This window comes from Acipenser ruthenus, chromosome 14, assembly GCF_902713425.1.
Source record: "Acipenser ruthenus chromosome 14, fAciRut3.2 maternal haplotype, whole genome shotgun sequence".
Classification (NCBI taxonomy): Eukaryota; Metazoa; Chordata; class Actinopteri; order Acipenseriformes; family Acipenseridae; genus Acipenser; species Acipenser ruthenus.
In genome coordinates this window covers 23976294-23997128 of record NC_081202.1, presented here as the reverse complement: position 1 = coordinate 23997128, position 20835 = coordinate 23976294, and the positions used below count along the sequence as shown (strand labels likewise).

Here is a 20835-nt window from a genome sequence, read left to right as displayed (position 1 = left end):
TGCCGGAGCACTTTGCTGCACATCCCAAAAAAGAAAAAAAAAAAAAAAAGTGTAACAATAAAATATACAAAAACACAAACTTGGCCTTGTTCGTTAACAGAAAACACTTGTGCATCCAAAATGAATCGCTCAACCCCGATTTGTATCCCATTCACTCTTTAAAGTCACTAAATATACTGCATCTGTTCTTTAAAACCTACTTTAACCATTTCTATTCAACATAACTTTTTTTTATTTTTTATAAATGTAATAACATTTTCCATGTTGGCTTCCAATTAATGCCTGGCGTACAGAATGGACTTCTGAGAAACAGTATTAAAAATAAATAAATAAATAAAATAAAATAATATAATAGAACTGTAAAGTGAATTTCTAGAAGGTAAATAACACAGTATTTCTGCTGCATTGTCCATGGAGCTCAATGTGGCACATTAAGTTTTGCTGAAAGTAACACTACTCAAAAGACGAGTTTGTTTGTTTTTATTTACAGCAGCACGTTTTGTAAAATGTTAGAAGTATACATTAATAGAAAATAAAGCATAGAAAAAAACAAAAAAAACAAACATCCTTTTTTTGTGTGTATTAAGGTACAAACCACACAAGGCCATTCCAGTCCTATTTTCTTGAAATATTTATGAACCTTATTTGTGTAATATTGTAAATGTGACAGTGGCCAGTTTGTAACCGTGTAACTCTACACTATTGGGGTTGGAGTCCAAAATCACAAGTACATTTTATTTTTGTAAGAGTTTCTAATTAAATGTGTGTAAAGGAGGCAATCTCTACCAATTGCTGTATTCAAAAGACTCAGGAAAGCTCACGTAGACCTTGTGTTTTCCAGTTTCCAGCCTGTAAACAGGAGATTGGGACATGCAATCCCAGCAGCATCCGGTCCCTTGCCACATATTGACAGTAATGCACACAAGTATCAACTGAACACACAAAATCTGGTTTAGCTGTTACTGATAATATTTGCACATTAAATCATTTGGCAGAATTTGTTTTATTTCATTTAGAAAATATTTGGCTGTAATATACTTTGTTCCAGTGGCTCTAAGAGAAAACAAAATCAGCGAGTCAATGAAATTGAAGGTTCAAGACCTAATACAGTGTAATATATTAACTACATTTGTATTTGATTTTTTGTTCTGGAACATACTTTTACAGTCTGTCTAATGTGCTGTTATGGGTTCCTCACAGCTGTGCTGTTTTGTTATTATCTTGGTCAGGCATTTAAATAGACAGCTGTAATTTTGTTAATATATTGAGGTAGCTTTGGAGTACTCAGAATTGACCAATTGGTGGACGAGGTTAGGGTCTATTTTACTGATGTAAGCAGCAGCAGCAGTTTTTTACCGTGCCGGTGCTTTATTAACATTACTACATACCATAGAAATACAGTGAAAGGAGGCCCTCGAAAAAGTTTGTACATTTTATGGTAACGGTATTAAGATCTGCCATTGTTTAGATTAGAATACACCCATATCTGACTCCATGCATCATCCAGCATTAAATAAGATTAAAGTTCCCAATGCTAGTCTGACAGTTCGCTTCTTTAGCAGACAAATGTAACAATATTTCCAAATGTGTCAATTGTTCAAATAGGACAATAAATCTATTGAATTTAGCAACATCTCTGAAATTAAGGGCCTGTTTAGTTTTCTTACTAAATAGCCAGTGTATATTATTTCCCCAATATGATTACAGCAGTGTCTGCAAATCTCTAAGTTCATGAATACAGCATTTGTTAATTTCAAGTATAATTAAAACAGAGGTTTTGAATCATAAAGACCATTTCATGTACTGTATAGGTCTGTTTAAAAAAAAAAAAAAAACACAACCCAAAAAGCAGAGTTTTAAAAAAAAGGCCAATTAAGGCATCCTTAACAAAACATTGTTAACACAATTCCAGGTATGGCTTTGGTTTGTTGAAATACTATTTTACAAATTATATTAAAAAAAACAAAACAAAAAAAAACACCTAGTGTCAACACTGCAAGAGTTCATGCAAATGTATTTGTTTTATGGATACATTTTACATGAGAATCCTGTGTCAGATGTCCCTACTCTCCTGTGAGTGCAGTGTCCCCTCTCCAGTATGGGACAGGCTGAGTGACTGTCCTTTTATCTCACAGTGGAAGGCTTTCCAGGAGTCTGTGATGAGGTCACATACAGAGTGGAGTTGTCATCAGGAAGGGTGGGAACCACAGAGTTGCCGTTGGTGGGAGAGCAGCCGAGTTTCAGTTTTTCCAAGTATTCCGCGTGGACCGGTTTGTGACACTGTAAAACTTTAATGGCATCTTCTACTTTAAACCATTCTCTCTTTCTCCCTAGAAGCAAAAGTTAGATCATTAGTAACACTCTGCATAGTTACACGCCCCTCAACAGGCCGTCATAGTCGACAGCCACAACTGGTCAGATTAAAATATCAATCTTACAGATTTTCGTGTTCTAGTCTGTCTAAAGCCATTTTAATCAACGTATGCCTTTTGTCAGTATAGGAAGCACTAGAAACACCACTTCAACCAGTCTATGGGAAACAAATGGTTTTTCAAGGCAAAAGTTAACTAGTCAAAGAGCTGAGTGAAAAATCCTAAAAATAAGCACCGCTGTTCTATAATATTCAACATCACTTTCCAGCTGCAATACTACTTAAACCAGGTTATTTAAGGACTGACAAACTCTCGCCAGAGCCAGTCCCCATTTCCAGAGGGTATTAAAGCCAGTGATATTTATAAATGTGTCAAGACAGCTCTATTAAAGAGAGAGTGTATCTCAGCAGCTAGGTCTGCTACATCCTCACTGAAGAGCTCAATGGTGGCACATCTGTGGTCACACATGTCCCAAGTTAAGGGACTTAGCTACATTCTGATATTGCAAAAGGGCTGCAGCTAGTCAGGCGCCAGGGGAATGCTGACACACTGTACAGCATTACCAGGCCTCATTTAGTAGCATCTACAAATAGTTACAGGTTTGAATTACGGCGCACTTGTTTTTAAACAGGTTGGAAAGAATTTGGTTAATTTCCCTCAGAGATTGCACTCAATTTAATACCTTTTCTATTGAATGTCAGTGCTGGCAAAGGGGACCACTTATCTGGCTAAGCCCAATATTCACATACCAGATTTCATCCATAACTATCCAACACTCAATAATGCAACATTTTGAAATATGAAATGAAATGTAAAATTCAAATGACAAAAGTTTTGAATAGAAGACTTTGAAACAGACTTCTAGTTGAATCATTTGTCATTGAATTTAGAAATGTTTCGTTTTGTATTATTAAACATACCAGTTTTAAATGGACCTTCCAGGATTGGCCCGACAGCAACAGACATGACAGGTTTGGTCACCACTGCTGGGTCAAGTCCATGAACCTTCACACTTTCTTATGAACTGACAAGACCCCGGAGCCACAGCCATCAGTCGTATTTGCTAACTGCCAAGCTAAGTCATAAAATATTGGAACCGCCTCAAGGCTTTAAATGGCCAACTGCTGCCAGATATTTTCAACTCCGCAAATAACTGACTGACTGAAGCTGCATCCACACTGGACGCAAGCGAATAATTTAGAAGTTACTGCAGTCAAATGGGAGTATCCACAGCAGCAGCGAGCGATGCACGCGACGCCACTTTGAGAATTTCACGTTGCTAAAATAGAACCGGTTTCTATTTTTTTTTTGTCTTTTTTTTTGTCGCATGACTGGAATGAAACTGACAAATCAGAAGCAAGGTTAACACCCTTGACACACGTCAAACACAGGCCTCAAAACACGTCACGCCTCAAAACAAGTTAATCATGGATGACGAAAAGTTAATTTATGAGGTGCAGCTGTATCCTTTATTATGAATGTAAACTGAACGACTACAAAGACATGCAGAAGACAGACAAAGCCTGGGTGGCTTGCAGGTGTTGCATTTAGCAGCACCAAGACATTTTCTTTCTGATTGTGCAAGTTCCATAAAAATAGGGTTATCAATAAGCAAAAATAAATTGGACTATACATGCAGTCTACATATCCAGCATTTAAATGAAAAAATGTGCACTTTTGCTGGCTTTTAAAAATGACACAAAAAAGGTCCCGCATTCACACAACTTGAACATGTGACCAAATTTTAAGCTATTAAGCGATGCGAGCCAAGTCCCGCATGTCAGTCCACACCAGACGCAACATGGAAACGATCCAAAAGACTGGAAATAAATACATCCCCTGCATTCCTATTGGACATACTAGAGATGGGCTGTCCCATTACAAAACAGGTCTTGTTTTGATAAAAGGTTACCACTCTGACCTCCAGCAACTCCATTGTAAAATAAAGGTTGGACTTGTACAATCTATAGATCAGAGTTATTGAACATCCCTATATATCCAACAGTTTTACTGTTCATAGTAGTACAGTTGTAGTGTTTTTTTTTTTTTTTTTTTTTTTTTCTTGGTAGCAGTAGTAGTCTGATTTGAAGCCTGGTACATCTGTTAGAAGACAGCTGGACAATAGTAGAATAGTTGAACTGATATTTTCAACAAAATAATTTTATTGTTATACATTTATATATACAGCTAACTGCAATCTCAATTGTGTTTCTTTACAAATTCCTTCATTGATCCTTTTTATTAACTTCTAGAAGTATTTAAAAAGTGCAACATTATTATTATTATTATTATTATTATTATGTGCAAGTCACCACTTACCTTGTATTACTACTAATGCCGTTCTGCAAATCTATTTTTCTACTTAATCGGAAACGCTATTGAAGACTGTGACGCATCAGATCATGGGTGAGTGTTTGAGCCGTCTCAGACTTAATTTACTTATAAATAATTTTACACAGAACAAGATCGTGTGCCATAGCAAGACGCAAGACTTTTATTTAGTTTTTCCTTTTAAAACAGTCCAGGTGAACAGAGGATGCTATGTAAAAGAATCTTTAATATAGCATCCTTCCTTAAAAACTAAAATGAGTAGAAGCAGCCTGTCAGACTCTCTGTACAACCACCAATTGTTACCAAGGAGTGGTTTTATATTTTTTTAAAGCCATTGTCTAGTGAAACCTGACCATTATTTTCTTCATTTCTTTTGTAAAAATATAGGTCACCACTGGCACCAACACAGCAGTTGTTAAAGTTCAATACATCTGAATCTGAATCTGTGCATCTTTAAAAGATAAAGGAAATTTTAAAAAAAGCAAAAGATCAAATACTTTATCTGCTCTCAGATATAAACCCAAAAATACGACAAAATTCAGTTTAGTTCATGTTGGAGGTCATTACAAGCAATCAAGGCGTTGGTCCAGGGGCATGATGTGTACATGGTTTAATCTGGCATGGTCAAATCTCCACCCCCTAATCAAAGCAGATAAATAACTCACAGTCCAATAAACTCTTTATATACTACAATAAGGGTGTACTGTCACTATTTGTATTCTAGGAAGACCTTGGTTATTTACAGTACAACCTCATGTATTCACTTTTTAGGGGGAGAGGATTTCTCTATCTGTAAAAATAGAAGTTCCTAATTATATTATTTAAATTGATTCTTTATTTAGATCTGCTTACGTTTAGATCAACTGAATTAACCATGCTGAATGAATTATGTTTTCTGGATATGTTTATCAAACTCTAGTGACTGTTTTAAGTCCATAACCAGTAATAAGGCTGCATCTATTTTATCAAAAGGTGGTGTTGCTGAGAAATGTTTAAAATTTGTTCTGTAGAATGTAAGCTGTGAGGCACTCCTGTTTGAACCTGCCTCAGCAGCTCCAATCTAACTAGCTGTCCCGTGTGTGGTGAGGCACTCCTGTTTGAACCTGCCTCAGCAGCTCCAATCTAACTAGCTGTCCCGTGTGTGGGGGGGGGTTTACTTACCTGGTAGGGGGTGTGTTTAGAGTGCAATAGTCGTTACGGCAACAAATATATTTACTAAAAACACATTTTCTATGCAATAGACCATGCTGAGGTGTCAAATGACAATTCCTTTATTAATAAAAAAATTAAAAAATACATATTTACATTAAAACACCTGTGTAAATAATGCTGGGAGAAAATTCCTGTTGCAATATATACATTTTCATATTCTTATGTCATGATACATGGAGTACAGCTGAAATTGTTTAGAGCCCAAGACTGGCAACAGCATGGGTTTTAATCACTGCGTGACCCACAAAGGTCGCCAAATAAGCATTTTTGAGGGCCTTTTCTCATCCAGCTGGTAGCAGGACACATGGGACCCTGTGTCTTTGTGTGTTTGCGTGTGTATCTATGTGTGTTTTGGGGAGTGGCACTTTTTTGGGCAGACGCCAGCCATCTCTATTGTCCACATTTGAAAGATTGATTGGTCCTCTTAGAATTGAGAGAGGCAATATATATTTCAAGCTACTGGGGCAGTACAAAGGTGCCTTTCACAGACATGTTTTTTTTTTCATGCTGTAATAAATGCAGAGTTTTCAATTAGATCAAATGAAATCTTGCATTCATAAATCCCAAACAATAACTCTTTAATGTTAAACCTAAAATCTCATTGTGTTCCCGAGAAAGGAGCTAAGCCCTTTAGAAAGGAGTGTAGTTTCGATTCAAGCGGTTATAATGGGGCATCGATTGAAGTTGTATATCTTTAGGAGTGTAGCCTGGTGGCTTGACACACCAGAACATTAAATCTCCTCATTCATATCCTGTGACTCTGCTGCTACACAGTCACGGGACCAGTGAGCTCATGCCAGACAAAGGCGGCATTTTGACTGCAGGAGTAAAAGAGCCCAAAAAAGTGTGCCCCTGGTGCTTATTCCTAGACACACTAACCGGTTTGGGAGGCCTTTAGTCTTGAAAAGACCTGAAGCTGCTGTATACCAACCCAGTTCTAGAGGCAGTAATGTAGAAAATGGTCAAACTTACCTATATTAACAGAATCCTCCCAGTCTTCTAGGGTCTCCGTCACTGTGAGAACGTACACGTATGTTCTATGCTTCCTGTCTTGGTTCTGCTTAAAAAGCATGATTAAAATGTTTAATGCAAACAAAGGCTTTACTTTAGATAGATTCTTATACAGTTGTATTTACAGTAGAGCTGTGTGACAGGTTTGAAATGTTAGACAAGATACTCACCTCAAAAACTCCTAGCAGCCTTCCTAACTTGCCTTTCACTCCAGCCTGCACAAAAAAACAAAAAACAAAACACACAGTCAGTTTGAATTATGAGTCACCACAGCTATTTATTCGCATTTGTACTTTGACATTAAAATCCCACCAGAACTATGGTGGTGTCTTTTGCGGTCCATCGGCACACTCCGAGAGGAGAAGAAACAGGAGCACTTATGAACTTTACCTTTAACACCTTTCCATTCAATAGCACACTGCACGCTCTTTGATCCATGAGACACTATTAGAAAAGTAGTTGTCAAAGCAAATGACTAAGAGCCAATAGAGTCAGAGTTCAAATTCCAGTTCAGTTGCTCGCTCGCTCACTCTGTGACTGGAGGAAGGTTTGTTGGCAACCCTATGACTCTCCTGGCCAGGTGTAAAAAAGGGGCAGACTCAAATTAACCGAGGTAAAATAAATAAATACATTTCATGCAGCAGCCAGTCAGTGCTTGGGAGGTGTAAGTGTTAAGAAGATTGATAGACTCTATGGTGACAAAGATACTTTTATATAATTTGTTTGGAAAAAGTTTAAAATGTATTAAAACCAGTGTCTTTTAACATGAAACACAGCTTATCTGCATTGGGTAGCATAAAAAGTAGCAAGAGTCAACACTTCAGTCACTTTGCAACTAATTAAGGTCTGATTATCTCAGCATATGTGGTTTCAGAAAGGACCATCAAGCAGAGAGCGAGAACACATTTAGCTTTCAGTCTCCCTCAAGCTGCTAACATTTTGCCAAGTTCATAGGCTTTTGAGAACCAATAATACAAATCTCTGAAGAAATTGAATTTCACTGAATTCTAGGTTTTTAAACAAGAGTTGTTTTCATACTTGAGAGTGGGAAGGTATATTTATTGGTGTGTAATTATAGGTCTTTATATACCAGTCCATATTTGTGTCCAAGAGGAAAAACACCTACACACATTCTGTATTTTTGTGGTTTCTGGGGAGCTGTTACAACAAGTGGAGGGGTATTATTTTTAAATAGTTTACACATTTAAAAATGTTATCGTTATAAGAAACTGAGCCATGCTTTCCATGTTTTATATATTACATTTGATTATGTGACATGAGCTGTACAGAAGCTTAGGGAACTACACAAATACACAAGGGGGTGGTGGAAAAAAATCAAAATATTGAGAAAAAACAAACAAACAAACAAACAAACAAACAAACAAACAATCTGTATCAAACTTTCAACATTTATCAGACGGTAGAGGAATTTGAATTAGGGATCACATGAATAGATGTTGTGCCTTGACAGGGTTTTTGATTATTTATATGGTTATACCTTGTCAAATACAGATGTAACACACAAGGATAGCTAGCAAGTACTTTCGCAAAAATGTATACTTGTGCATTTCTTACACAGATATTATTCAAAAAACCTCTGTTGCCACCACTTCACCAGCCCTATGGCAGCTGTATTAAGCAGTACAAGGCAATTGCCATGCTGAGCCAGATATAGTGGCATACCTTTATATAATACACCTTCAAAAAGGTAGTGCCATCACACAACTTTTCATTTTACAAGAGCATAGGACCAAACTTGTGATCAATACTTGCTATAATGCATTAGCTCAAAATGTTATTTAATAAAAAAAAAAAAAGTTTACATGTTTATTGTCTATTGTGTGGTGTCTTAAGAATGGAAGTCCTGAAGCACATCAGCTTTGGCTTAAATTAAGCTTAGCTTTTAACCTGTATTATAGTACTGAAGACATTTCAAACTTAAATTCTTCCTTGGCTGAAATTAAAGCTTCTAGAAAACAAGCTGGAATAATATCCCTGTATAAACATAATCTGATTGAAGAAGCAGAACAGCAAAGCACAAACAGAGCCATGTTGGTGTCACCTGCTCTTACCAGCCTGATGGTTTTTCCAATACAAATAAAAATGACACAAAACACACAGCCCCCTGCCTTAAACAGCCACAAACACAAAGTTCATTTGATGACTGGTTAATTCAGGTTTTGCTATAGATTAATTAAAATGAATTAAAGATTGAATGTAGTTTTGACCAGAAAAAGAATGCCAATTTTACAACCCAAATATATATAGTTTAACCATAAGAGACAAGCATAATATATGCAAGTCACATCAGGTGCAGTCAAAACTTATATTATTACACAATATTATTGTACAATTCAGCATACCTTCAACATACCTTCAACAGAAGTACTGATAAATAAAATGTTTAAAGGCTGCAAAACCCTCCCATAATGCAACAGTAGCTTTAAATTATTCGAGATATATAATTCAATTATGAAAAGGGAAGAGCCAGCTCAAGTACGTAGTAGTATTTTAACAGAGCAAGTTTTTTTTGGACAGACAGAGCAGTCGTAATGGTGAAGCTAACCTTCGTGTGGAGCGCATGACAAGGGTTACTTGCAATGTTGGGTTGATTGACATGTGGTGCCTGTCTGTTCTAGTATGCAAATATGGATAAAGATTTGCACTCCTTGCTGTTCCAAGTCGGCATGGCTGGCTTCCTACTTGCTTTACGCAGAGATTACCAGTAACAGGATACAGCATAAAAAAAAGCTCAGCCATGTGGAGAGGATGCACTGCTGTAGTTACCAGCTAAACAGTGGTATCAATGTGGAGATCACATTTCTGAATCCCTCCCTTTCAAGGGTTATAAAAATCCAGGTCAACAGTTTTCAATGAAGCTGATCTACATTGTGCACCAATACCTTTCTGTGCAGTAACGAATCTGGGGTTCTCATTAAATGTGACATGAAGTTGTGGCCCAGTATATTGCTGACTGGCAACCCGGTTGTAAATTTTCCCAAAATAGCTACTGGAAGGATACTCAAGACACCGAGTAATATATTGATGAGCAATTTGGCAAGCCTGGAAGCCACAAAGCAGACTGCTACACAGGCGTGGTAGAGATACTGATACGGGGGGGAGGGTGGAGTATGTTGTATGCTCTGTCCTATGAACGCCTATAAATCTCTACGTGTGTCTAGTCTGTTCATCGAGCCAATAGTAGCAATGCCAAGTTATTTATTGTTTCAAAATATTTTACCTTTGGCCTAGATGTAGTGTTTGGACCTTACCAATATAACATCTATAGCAGCCCAGTTGTTTTTAATCAAATTGAGAGGAACGGTAGTTCCTCACGCCATGTTATCAGCGAAGCGCGAGAACTGCCAGACTCTCTACACAGCAAGGATAGTTTACGTGTTTTCAGAGTATTGGTGTAGCAAAAGTAAATCAGCCAAAAGCACCATTTCACTTTTACTTTGCAGTTCCCAACACTCAAGTGAAATGTAGAAAAAAAAAGCCAATACCTGTCAGACAGTAAGAGAAATAAGTCACCAAAGTAAGGTAAAAATGTCCTTCTCCTTTTTCTCCCAACGTATTTTTTTGCAGACTCCAGGCACTTTTATCCACGCATATGTATATTACAGGACATCCAAGTTTAATGACAATTAACTTGTTTTGTCAACATGCAAATATACTAGGGAACACATTTATTTTGATGTCTGTATCACTTATATTAAACGATTTATTGATATTTTAAAATTGTCTAGTCGCATACATCGCATGCAAAAAAAAAAAAAAAAATCTTGCACTTATTGTGACATCTATATCATTTATATTAAAGATTTATTTCTTTTAAAATGGAACATTTGCCTGCAAAAAATAATAAGGTCTGGCATGCGTGGGATTTTAAACTATAACCTTCAGTTTGCAAGCGTGTTGTGTTACTGTCAGTGCTACACGATTACCATAAAAAACGTTGTATAAGTCGATTTTCTAGGGATTTTTGCAGGGCCCCTGTAGATGAGGTGTATGAGAGGAAGAAACTGCGGTATGCTCAACTAGCCACTGAAGCGGAACAGCGAGGATGGAGAGTCTGGGTTTACCCAGTGGAAGTGGGTTGTCTAGGATTTGTGGCACACTCTACAACCCGGTTTCTCAGAGACGTCGGATTCAGTGGCCAAGAGTTGCGTTGCACAGTGAAGAACTTATCTGAAGCAGCAGAGAGGTGCAGCAACAGGCTGTGGTTGAGACGGAAAGATTCTGGCTGGGGATCTCAAGCACAATAGAAAGGAAGAAACGCTGATGTACAGGTAAGTAAGCTGGGCTGAGTTGAGTGGGGGACGGAGGGGGGTGATGCTGGGATGCCAGAATCACCGTCGAGCCCTCTTGAGGTGTCGTGGGCTAGTCGACGAAACACTGAGGATGGAAGGTGCCCACTTGAAGACCCCAGAGATGTAACCTACTTAGCTCAATCCAGACTGTTGTTATGCTGATGTGCTGGGGAGACCGCACTGTGGTTGATCCCCGGAGCCAGCATCGTAGCCGTTGTGCATACTGATGCGCCAGGGAGGTAAAATAAGCTGATCCCTGGAGCCAGCATTACACTTCAGCCATTAACACCAGACAGAAAGATATCTACATCATCATATGGAAGGAAACGTAAATGGATGGAGACACATATGGATCACATTAGTTTACTGTAAAGCTACGTCTTATTTGGTGCTTATCTTGGCGAGAGCCGAGTTCAAATCAGCATGAAGTTTTAACATCTACTCTCGTGTAATGGAAATCATGGCGAAAGAAAAACGAGCGTAGAGAGCAGGAACGTGTTTATGGCCCGATGTAAAAAACACTGTTTGAATGGAGTACTTTGAATGACTTTAATACATAACATACTGTAACTTGTTCTACATGTCAGTGCAACGCAGTGGTACACTTTTATAGTATGTGTATGGTTCTGATTAATAAAACAATTAATGTATTTATTTTTACAGATGGAAATGTAATGCAATTGTACTGCACCGTATGTAACACTAAGATGTTTTGTTTACTGGTTATTAGATAGTGCACAGTGCAAGCAGCAGATAGTGCAAACAGCACTGTTTAACACTTCTTTCAAATTTGAATTAATACAACAAATCTGTAAAAGTCAAGTCAATGCAGCTGGAACTACTGTCTATGTTACGGGAAAACACGCACAAAAGGTAAACAAGCAATGACGGAATACAGCAGGGAGGGAATAACACACGACATGCAGACAGACAGGGAATACAGTACATAAACACAAATGCACAGATTGCTACAATATCTGTATTTGATATTTTGGCAGTGCAGTTTTCCTAAACTTGAAGTCTCAAAAAGGGGGGAGTGACTTTTACGTTGGTGCGACCTATAAAATGATTTTTATGGAGATGTTTCGAGTCATTATTCATCTTTACTATCATCATCATCCTGGGATTCTGATCTTGAAATATTTCAGCACCTCCAGGAAGGTGGAATGCCTCAGGATATGTGGATTGGCTTTTTGAAATTCTATCATTCAGTAGCTTAGAGGGGTAAATAAGAATCTATGGACATTTCTATTACAATTCCAAAAATGATGCACCACCTAAAGCTGAAAAATAAAAACTAGTTGACCTAGACCCTAATTAGAGATTGAGGACTATAGGAAGGTAACTTACTTCATCTCAAGATCTAACCTGTTTACTGAAGCAGAGCATATCGAATATTTGTATTTAAAAATAAATCTCCCACTACAGGCAAATTCTGCCAAGTGTGGGAATGAGACCTAAATAAAGGCAGTTGCTAACATTAACATAATACCTTTTAATATTGTTGTACATCTCCTAGTATTTGAAGTAAATTGCAACTATTTCAAATTCTCCACACAGTATTCCTCCAGTATATTACTGCATAACAATTTTAAAAAACAGACAAACACATACACATGCAAAACATCCTCTATAGCCACGAAAGATTAGATTTCCGATTTCATCATCCTGCATGCTTCACTTAGGACATCCCAAAGAAAACCCATGTCTTTGGAGCCACATTTCTGAACTTCCAAACAGGTACGGGTTGTACCGTAATTTCAGTGGGTGACAAGGAGACTGACGGGGTCCTGACAGCACACAGACAAAATTTTAGCTGGGAAACCCTGTAAGGGTTCTTTTATTTATCTTTTTGACAGTGTAAACACATCCAATCCAACCTGGCGTAATTTAAATCTCTGGGACTCTTTGACCCTGCTGGCCTAAATACAGCAGGCAGTATTTCAGAACCGTCAGCGGTTCTTTATTTCACATCTTGTCAAAAATCCCTTCGTCTCCAGGAAACAAAATGGAAGGTTTTCTTTGGATTTGATTTAAAAAAGCCAGATTACTGTACATATATGGGTATAATTGTTACACTCACAGGAACACCAAACCTTTAAATATTAGCATTGTTTATAACAAAACAACCAAAACAGTTAGTATGTTGGCAATTTCAGCAATGAATCCAAAATGTTCTTTTTTTAAACTTTGTATGGATTTCAGTGTACAATTTATGTTTTGGTTGATAGTTCTGAAAGTATGGATTCCAATCTAAAAGGAACTTGAGTTTTTACTGTACAGTGATGGCCAGGAGTTTTGCCCTACAGAATGAAAAATTGAAATTTTGTGACATTATTTTGTAGTTTCTTTAATTACACGACGTTAAATACAAGATGTTCATATAGCTGGTTTTTTTTTGTCTCAATCCTAAAATTCTAGGTGTTGCGAAACGTGCGTCCATAGCCGTAGGTTGTCATTAAAGTACTAAAATATATACAATGTAATAAAAGATTTTAAAAGGGTTATGAAACAGAGACTGGTGTCAGGACTTTCATTTGCTGTGGAATGCAAACCTCCCCCAGGTGCACAGTGAACCGAAAGCAATGCTCATTAAAACAGTCAGTCAGGTGGGCTCCCGAGTGGCGCATCCAGTAAAGGCACTCCACGTGGAGTGCAGGATGCGCTCTATAGTCTGGACGTCACAAGTTCAAGTCCAGGCTATTCCACAGCCGACCGTGGACAGGAGCTCCCAGGGGGCGGCGCACAATTGGCCGAGCGTCGCCTGGGAGGAGGGAGGGTTAGGTCGGCCAGGGTGTCTGCGCATCAGCGACCCCTGTAGTCTGGCCGGGTGCCTGCGGGCTTGCCTGCAAGCTGCCCGAGAACTGCGTTGTCCTCTGACGCTGTAGCTCTTGGGTGTGTCTGCATAGTGAATCCGCAGTGTGAAAAAAAAACGGTCGGCTGAGGGCACACGCTTCGGAGGACAGTGTGTGTTCATCTTCGCCCTCCCGAGTCAGCACAAATTTGGAGAAAATACTAAAAATAAATTGGCAACGACTAAATTTAAAAAAAAAAAAACACAGGTCAGTCAAGGTATTTTGGTAAGCATTTAATTGAACTAGGCAAGTCCAGGAAAAAGCAAACCACTGTTTACGTTTCCTAAAAAAACACGCAGTCTGAGATCTCAGGTCAACAGAGTATACGTTAAACAACGGGTGCAGATAAGGGTTTTGTGGTAGGGAGCTGTTTGTGGTAGGGAGCTGTTTGTGGTAGAGAGTTTTGTTTGTGTAGCAAAAAAAAAAAAAAGAGCTTTGTTACCTTATTGATTATTTAACAAAATGAATCATCTAATTTTTTTTTTTTTTACTGTGTGTGAATGTAATGGTCAGGCAATAAAATAGTTTGCAGACTTATTTTCAGTTTCTGACATCTTTACTTGGGACCAGTAAACAAGGTTAAAAGGACACCAGACCAGCAGAAATGCCCTTAAAAAGGTTTTCTCTCATCAGTCAATTGTAGACTGTACTGTAGATCGATAAGGGGCTTCTTACCTCTTCATAAACTTCCCTGACTGCAGCACCACCAGGCTCCTCCTCGGGCTCCATGCCTCCACCTGGTACAATCCACTGGTCCGGGTGCCGACTACTGCTAACCAGCAAAACCTGCAAGAAAACACTGCGTTAGTACCCACAGGCAATCAATATTGACATGCCAGTGTTTCAGTGAAAGGGATATTTTACTTGTATATTCCCATATTTTTGTGTGTCTTTATGAATATAGTGCTTGGAAGCAGATTATACTTTTACTTACACACAAGTTATTTCAATGTGGTAAAAATGCAGCCTGGTTTGCTACACAAAACACATTCATTATACTATAGCCATTTTTTCTAGTTTCGTCTCTTCTCTCGACATGCATGTCTTTTTTCACCCCATGAAATCAATATAGCAAGCATCTGTGCCAGGAGCAAGACAAAGAGTTTTTAGTAAGTCTGACCTATTTCATAACAAATCTGAAACTATTACTACCACAGCCTGTTTAGCTTGCAGGGGGGTGCAGATGAGATATTGCAATTCCCATCGAACCCATGCCATGTGTACAATTTCACAGGTCAGCTAGAACAGCTTCAAATAGCCTCCTAACAGCATTCCTCTTGAACCAAATATTTCACAGACCAATGCATTAGATGCATTAGCGGCCCAAAGAAATGGGAATTGTTATTACTCTCTGTAAATGACAGCTAGAAACGTGTTTGGCTAGAATATAAAAGATATTAAGAGGGAATTGGGAACAGAATAAATCAAGCTCTCTCACATCATCCACTTGTCTCCACAGTAACCCTGGCGCATACTGCATGTTTCTACGTGCAATGTTTGATTAAATATTGTGCTGCTTTCTGATTATAGCTGTCCCGACAATATTGTCTTGGGGTAACAAATGGAACAGGAGAAGTTAATGGCAGTGGTGCGACAGGAGAATTGGAAACTACAGGAACTAGAAACAGGGAGGACCGCCACAATACATTCTTGAAATAGGGTAAACAATACATTCATTAATGTGCAAAGAATTTGGGGTACAGAGTTTTCCAAAATTTCACAGGTGAGGAATGCAAAATAAATGTATACTTCTGGTATTACATTAGTATCAATACACTATGGAGAGAAAAAAAAAAAAAAGTAAAAGATAACTGAAACCAAGTCTGAACTCACGCTCATCCCAGACCTGATGAGCAATGAACACACCTAATAGATCTGCACTCACTGGCCAATACTTCCACAAGAGGCTGTCTAGCCAAGGAACTGTCTTGAACTTTGTTACTTTTGAGACATTTCTATTTAAAATAAAGAACTGCTTAACACTTTAAAAGCTCCAGAGCCCCAGATATCTGCTCAGCAGGTCCAGTGCTACAGCAACTCAATGACCTACTTCAACTACTGTGTGTTTCTGAGCAAGGCAGTGAAAAATGGCCTGTCATTAAAGCACAATACAATTATTATTATTATTATTTGTTATGTATTTTTTTTTTTTAAAAGACTGGTACTATGGTTACAACCCTGGAGTCTGTATGTCAATTTAACATTGTATACCATGCGGCACAAAGCCAACATTATTGTAAAATGTCAATGAACATGAAAGCAGAATAGGTAATATACGAGTCAGAGATGTGGTCCCGATAGCAAGAGGAGTAGCAGGAGAGGCCCAATACGCGACAGAGTTACTGAAGCTAGACTGCGTTTATATAGAACAGCCTTGTGTCAGGGGTGAATAGGGAGGTAGTTATTATTCAATGGAAACTACAAAGTGGAATGCTTAGAGAATATTTCATAAAAAAATATAATATTTGACTTACCGTACACAAATAAATACAAATCTGAATTAATAAAATAAATATAAATACATAAATAAAATCCTTCAAGGGCAGTGAATTGGTAAAAAGCCCTATACAATACATATAGCACGCATTTACCATCAACATAGCATAACTGTGAGGGAACCAAATAGGTGAATTATTGCATTGCAAAATAATGATGAGGTCACTGTCATGCTTTAACACTGAAAGTGTTTCTCAAGGACTGAAGACAGGAACAGTCAAGTGAAAGATCTCAATTGTATTTAACCCTTTGCTGTCCATTTATTCAGCGCCTGTCAAGCTGTCCAATTTATTTTCACATGCGCTGTTTATTTTACACGCGCGGTTTAAAAGTAATTTTATTCACAGTAAAACGGGTTTAAAAGGCACTGCATATTAATAGGAAACTCAGTACTTCATCTCCAGACCCGCCCCACTCCTTGTTCACTGTATTTTTCACCTCTTCATAGTAGTGCATACTGATAAATCATCTCCTGATCACTCGTTTTATCACCAAACACCTCAATAATGCTATCCAAGTCATTATTTTATTACTATAATATCACAAAAAAGCTTGACAAATGTCTGTGATATTGTTTGAGCGCTGGATGCGGAAGCAGCTATCTTGTTTGTTTATGTCCGTGTTATGTCTGTGGTGAAGGGACTATGTGTATTGCTCAGATCCGCCTACCTTTTTTTTCGGCTTTTCTCGGCTTCTACCGGTCTCATTCGGCCATTGAAAGGTTTTCTCGGCTTTTTCTGGAGGAAAAACAACTAGAGACCTGTGCTTGACGTCTTTTGATGATGTTGGACCGGAAAGGAATAATTGTAATTTCAGACCTGGTCCGACATAGGACCGCAAAGGGTTAATTCACCAACATTAATTCTTGTAATTTCCATTATTGACAGTAAACGGTTAGAATTCACAATGTGGCAAATTTTCACGGACGGGCCGTTTATGACGTAATGACGTAATTACTAAACTGCGCATTTAAGGAAGTGGAAAGGGGTTCACTGATCCCTGGTACTGGTGCATTTGTTGATTCGTTGATTCGTTTGTTCGTTTTCTTTTTCAAATTAAAAAGACTGAATTGTCAGGACATAGCTAATGCATAAGATGCAAATATAGCTACGGTTTACTGCAAAGTTGGCTAAACTTTCTGTAGGTAATTAGACAGCTAATTGCAAATGTAAAAATTCAGCTAAACAGCAACTGCTAGCAAGCTGGTTGCATGCGTGCCTTGCAGTGAAAAGAAAAATTGCCTGTACATTAAAGGCACAGCATAGTCAGACGATCATTCTACAAACTTTGGTTTTAATTGTCTGATAATTGGCGCGCGCAGGACTTGCCTGTACATTCAGCTTGTCATGAGAATTAAAACTGTCAATCGCTCCATATATGGATGGGCCCATGAGCAAAATAGGCAGGCCCAGGCCCAAGCGTGGCTCCGCCCCTGTAATGTAGTTTCCTTATATATTTCTTAAGTGTAGAAGGATTCCATTTACCTCCAGCGCCACTTTAGAAAGCTATTGAGATCATCCCTGGTATCATGGAGATATTTTAACAATGATTTGGGAATACAGTATACAGTTTATCAGTCACAGCTGTCAATCGTCATATGACGGGGTGCTGCTCAGTTCTAAAACATGTAACCGCTAACCCATGCCATAGCTCCACTGTAAAAGAAAATGTGGGCTCTGCAAGAGGAAGTACCACAGGCAGAAAAAGTGCCACCACAACTTTACCCAAATTAGCAAAAAATAAATGTGCCTATTTTAATTGCAATATAATTTTCTTAAACTAATATGTTGCTTTAGTTATTATTTAAATGTACTGGGGTTTTGTGTACTGTACCTTGATACACTGCCTCTGTTTCATGTAAACTCTTGTTACTAGTGTTCCTGTGCTGTTCTATATGGTTTTAAGTTTAGCTATGGCAAATTACATTAAAAACAAAGAGTTTGGGCTCAAATGTTAAACTGGTGCTTGTTTGCTAATTTCTGTAGCCTACTGTATTATGTAACACTACATGATCTTGCCAGGACAAGTTCAAATATGTTGCCTCCCTGTTGTTGCAAAACCTCTTACAATGAATGAGCAATTTATTATTGCCTCACTTACCTTACAGTAGAAAACATTTCACAAAATGGAATGGTGGTAAACGCCCTTACCCTTAAGGGGCCTCCCTATACAATGTTAAAGATAGCAGGAATGCAGTGTAATGGCACGGTCATCTAGGACTGCAGCTTTTGGCTTTGCCGATTAGAATACTCTACCCAGGCGTGCAGTCATGTGAAAGTCAATTGCAGAACTGCTGAATAGCAGGATTGCTGTGTTTGATTAAATCATACAGAGGCTTTGTGAAAGCCTTAAATCAGCACTTACCTTTCTGTACAAAAAACAAACGTTTAGACTTGATGGTAGTTCGTCAACAGAGGAACCAACACATATGCACGTATGCAGTGTAAAATGCCTCTAACAACAACTCTTAAGCATGACCTTGCAAATGTCAGGAATTCAGATGGCTCAACACACAGCAGCTCTATGGCTTTTTAGACTCAGTGATTTTGTAAAGCCATGAATCGGGAAGGATTAAGAAAAACACCTGCAGCATGGGTGAGACACCAGCTTGCGGCAAAGGCCAAATTACTACAGAAATGTCTGAGCAAACATAAAGAACGCATGGGTAACTGGATTGTCAGTGGAATCCTTCAAGTGCTGGCAGGTACTGTGTTAATCCCAGCCCCCCCCCCCCCCCCCCCCCCTTCCAATACATAAAATGAAAGTAAAACTGCTGACTGCAACATCAATGGATGGCATTATTGCTCTGTTCCTATCACGCTCCCTTTTATCCTGCATATTGGTAGAGGATCTCATGACCAAAATACCAAACAATTATCTGCAACTTCGGCAGCACAGCTCCAAATTCCGAAGCCCATTTCAGCCCCCCCTCCCCTGGCACAGCCCTGTTCTACTATCTATACGGAACGTTATGTTCACTCCCCTAACATGCTCTTTACCTTCTCCTCCTGGCAGACTGCCATGCACAGAGACTGGCTTAGCCCATTCATACATTGTAAATGGGCATTTCGGTTTAAAAAAAAAACAAAAAATAAAGAAAAGATGGCTTTGTTTCATTTTGAACTGGGTCTGTGTCAGTGTGTGGCGGGTTCATTTAGAGGGAACTATAAACAGAGCACAATGTGCCTCGCTTCTAGAACAGGGCACTGCAATGAATGTAGTGTTTCTATCAATGGAGCATCAAATTGATCCATTCAAGAATCAATGGTTACACTTTAGGCTCTACTTGCATCAGTCAGTTAGACTAATCTTAATTAAAAAATTTATAGAATAAAGTATAAAATAGACAATTGCTGTTCAGACAGTGACAGGATATTCTGCATATGTGTAAAACGACAGAGACTTTAAAAAACTAAAGTTTTTAGTTTCTTAAATTAATTTCTATCCATCATTACACTCATGAATAATCCCTATTTTAATATTTCTAAGCTTCTTGTAGATTATGTATTCTTTATTAAGTTAATAAATTGAAGTTTGATATTAATGAAATTGTTCTAGGCTGCTGTTGGTTTCCCTATCAGTACATTAAATGTACGCAAAACTCAAGATAGATGTTGAAAAAATTCAATTGATAAAAAAAATAAATAAATAAAAATAGAGCTGACTGATACCCTGTGTCCCAATTGCAGCGCATCAGTGGTTTAGTCCTCTTCAAGCAGACTAACTTCAGGACTAGAAAATCCCAACAAACTGAACAAAATGAGTCCAAATTGCAGCGTACTACTCAGAAGATCCAGTTAATTTGTTTAGTTGATTTGATCAAGCGGACCAAGTTAGACTGATCATGGGAACTAATCCATAGACCAGTATAAGGAAAATATAAACCAGGATTTGAAAAAATCATTTGCTGTGTGTTGTAGTGCAAACAATTATTTCCCTCCTCTTTATAAAAGTTAATTTCTCAAAATGATATATTTTTTTAGATCTTTAACCAACATAATCTGTCATTTAAAATGTACAGTAAGTGGATCCATCATTCTACACAATGTATATGCTGTGAAACAGTGTGTATTTGCAGGACAATCTATGCATCCCCATTGTGCTCTGCACACGTTTATGATGTATAGCCTGATTGATGAAGGCGGTTTGGTTTTGTACTTTCAATATTCATTTGTGTGGTTATTTTAATACAATGGTACTTTAAGCCAAGCAAGTATCAAACTCACTTAATATCTCAATTGGATG

At 38.1% G+C, this 20835-nt stretch overlaps 1 protein-coding gene across 3 annotated transcripts in view; it reads right to left on the bottom strand.

The window, feature by feature from the left end:
* Nucleotides 1-464: 464 nt before the first annotated feature.
* The window catches only part of LOC117419958 (diphosphoinositol polyphosphate phosphohydrolase NUDT4B), a 35053-nt gene continuing 14682 nt past the window's right edge, over nt 465-20835 (bottom strand). For 2 of the 3 annotated variants that reach the window (XM_034033385.3, XM_058986178.1), the window contains exons 2-5: nt 14770-14880; nt 7097-7141; nt 6888-6975; nt 465-2330 (exon numbers count right to left, since the gene is read on the bottom strand). In XM_034033385.3, the coding sequence (XP_033889276.1) occupies nt 2125-2330; nt 6888-6975; nt 7097-7141; nt 14770-14880 (450 nt within the window). In that variant the 3' untranslated portion in view covers nt 465-2124. The remainder of the gene's footprint in view (nt 2331-6887; nt 6976-7096; nt 7142-14769; nt 14881-20835) is intronic. The other variant, XM_034033386.3, reaches the window with a different exon arrangement.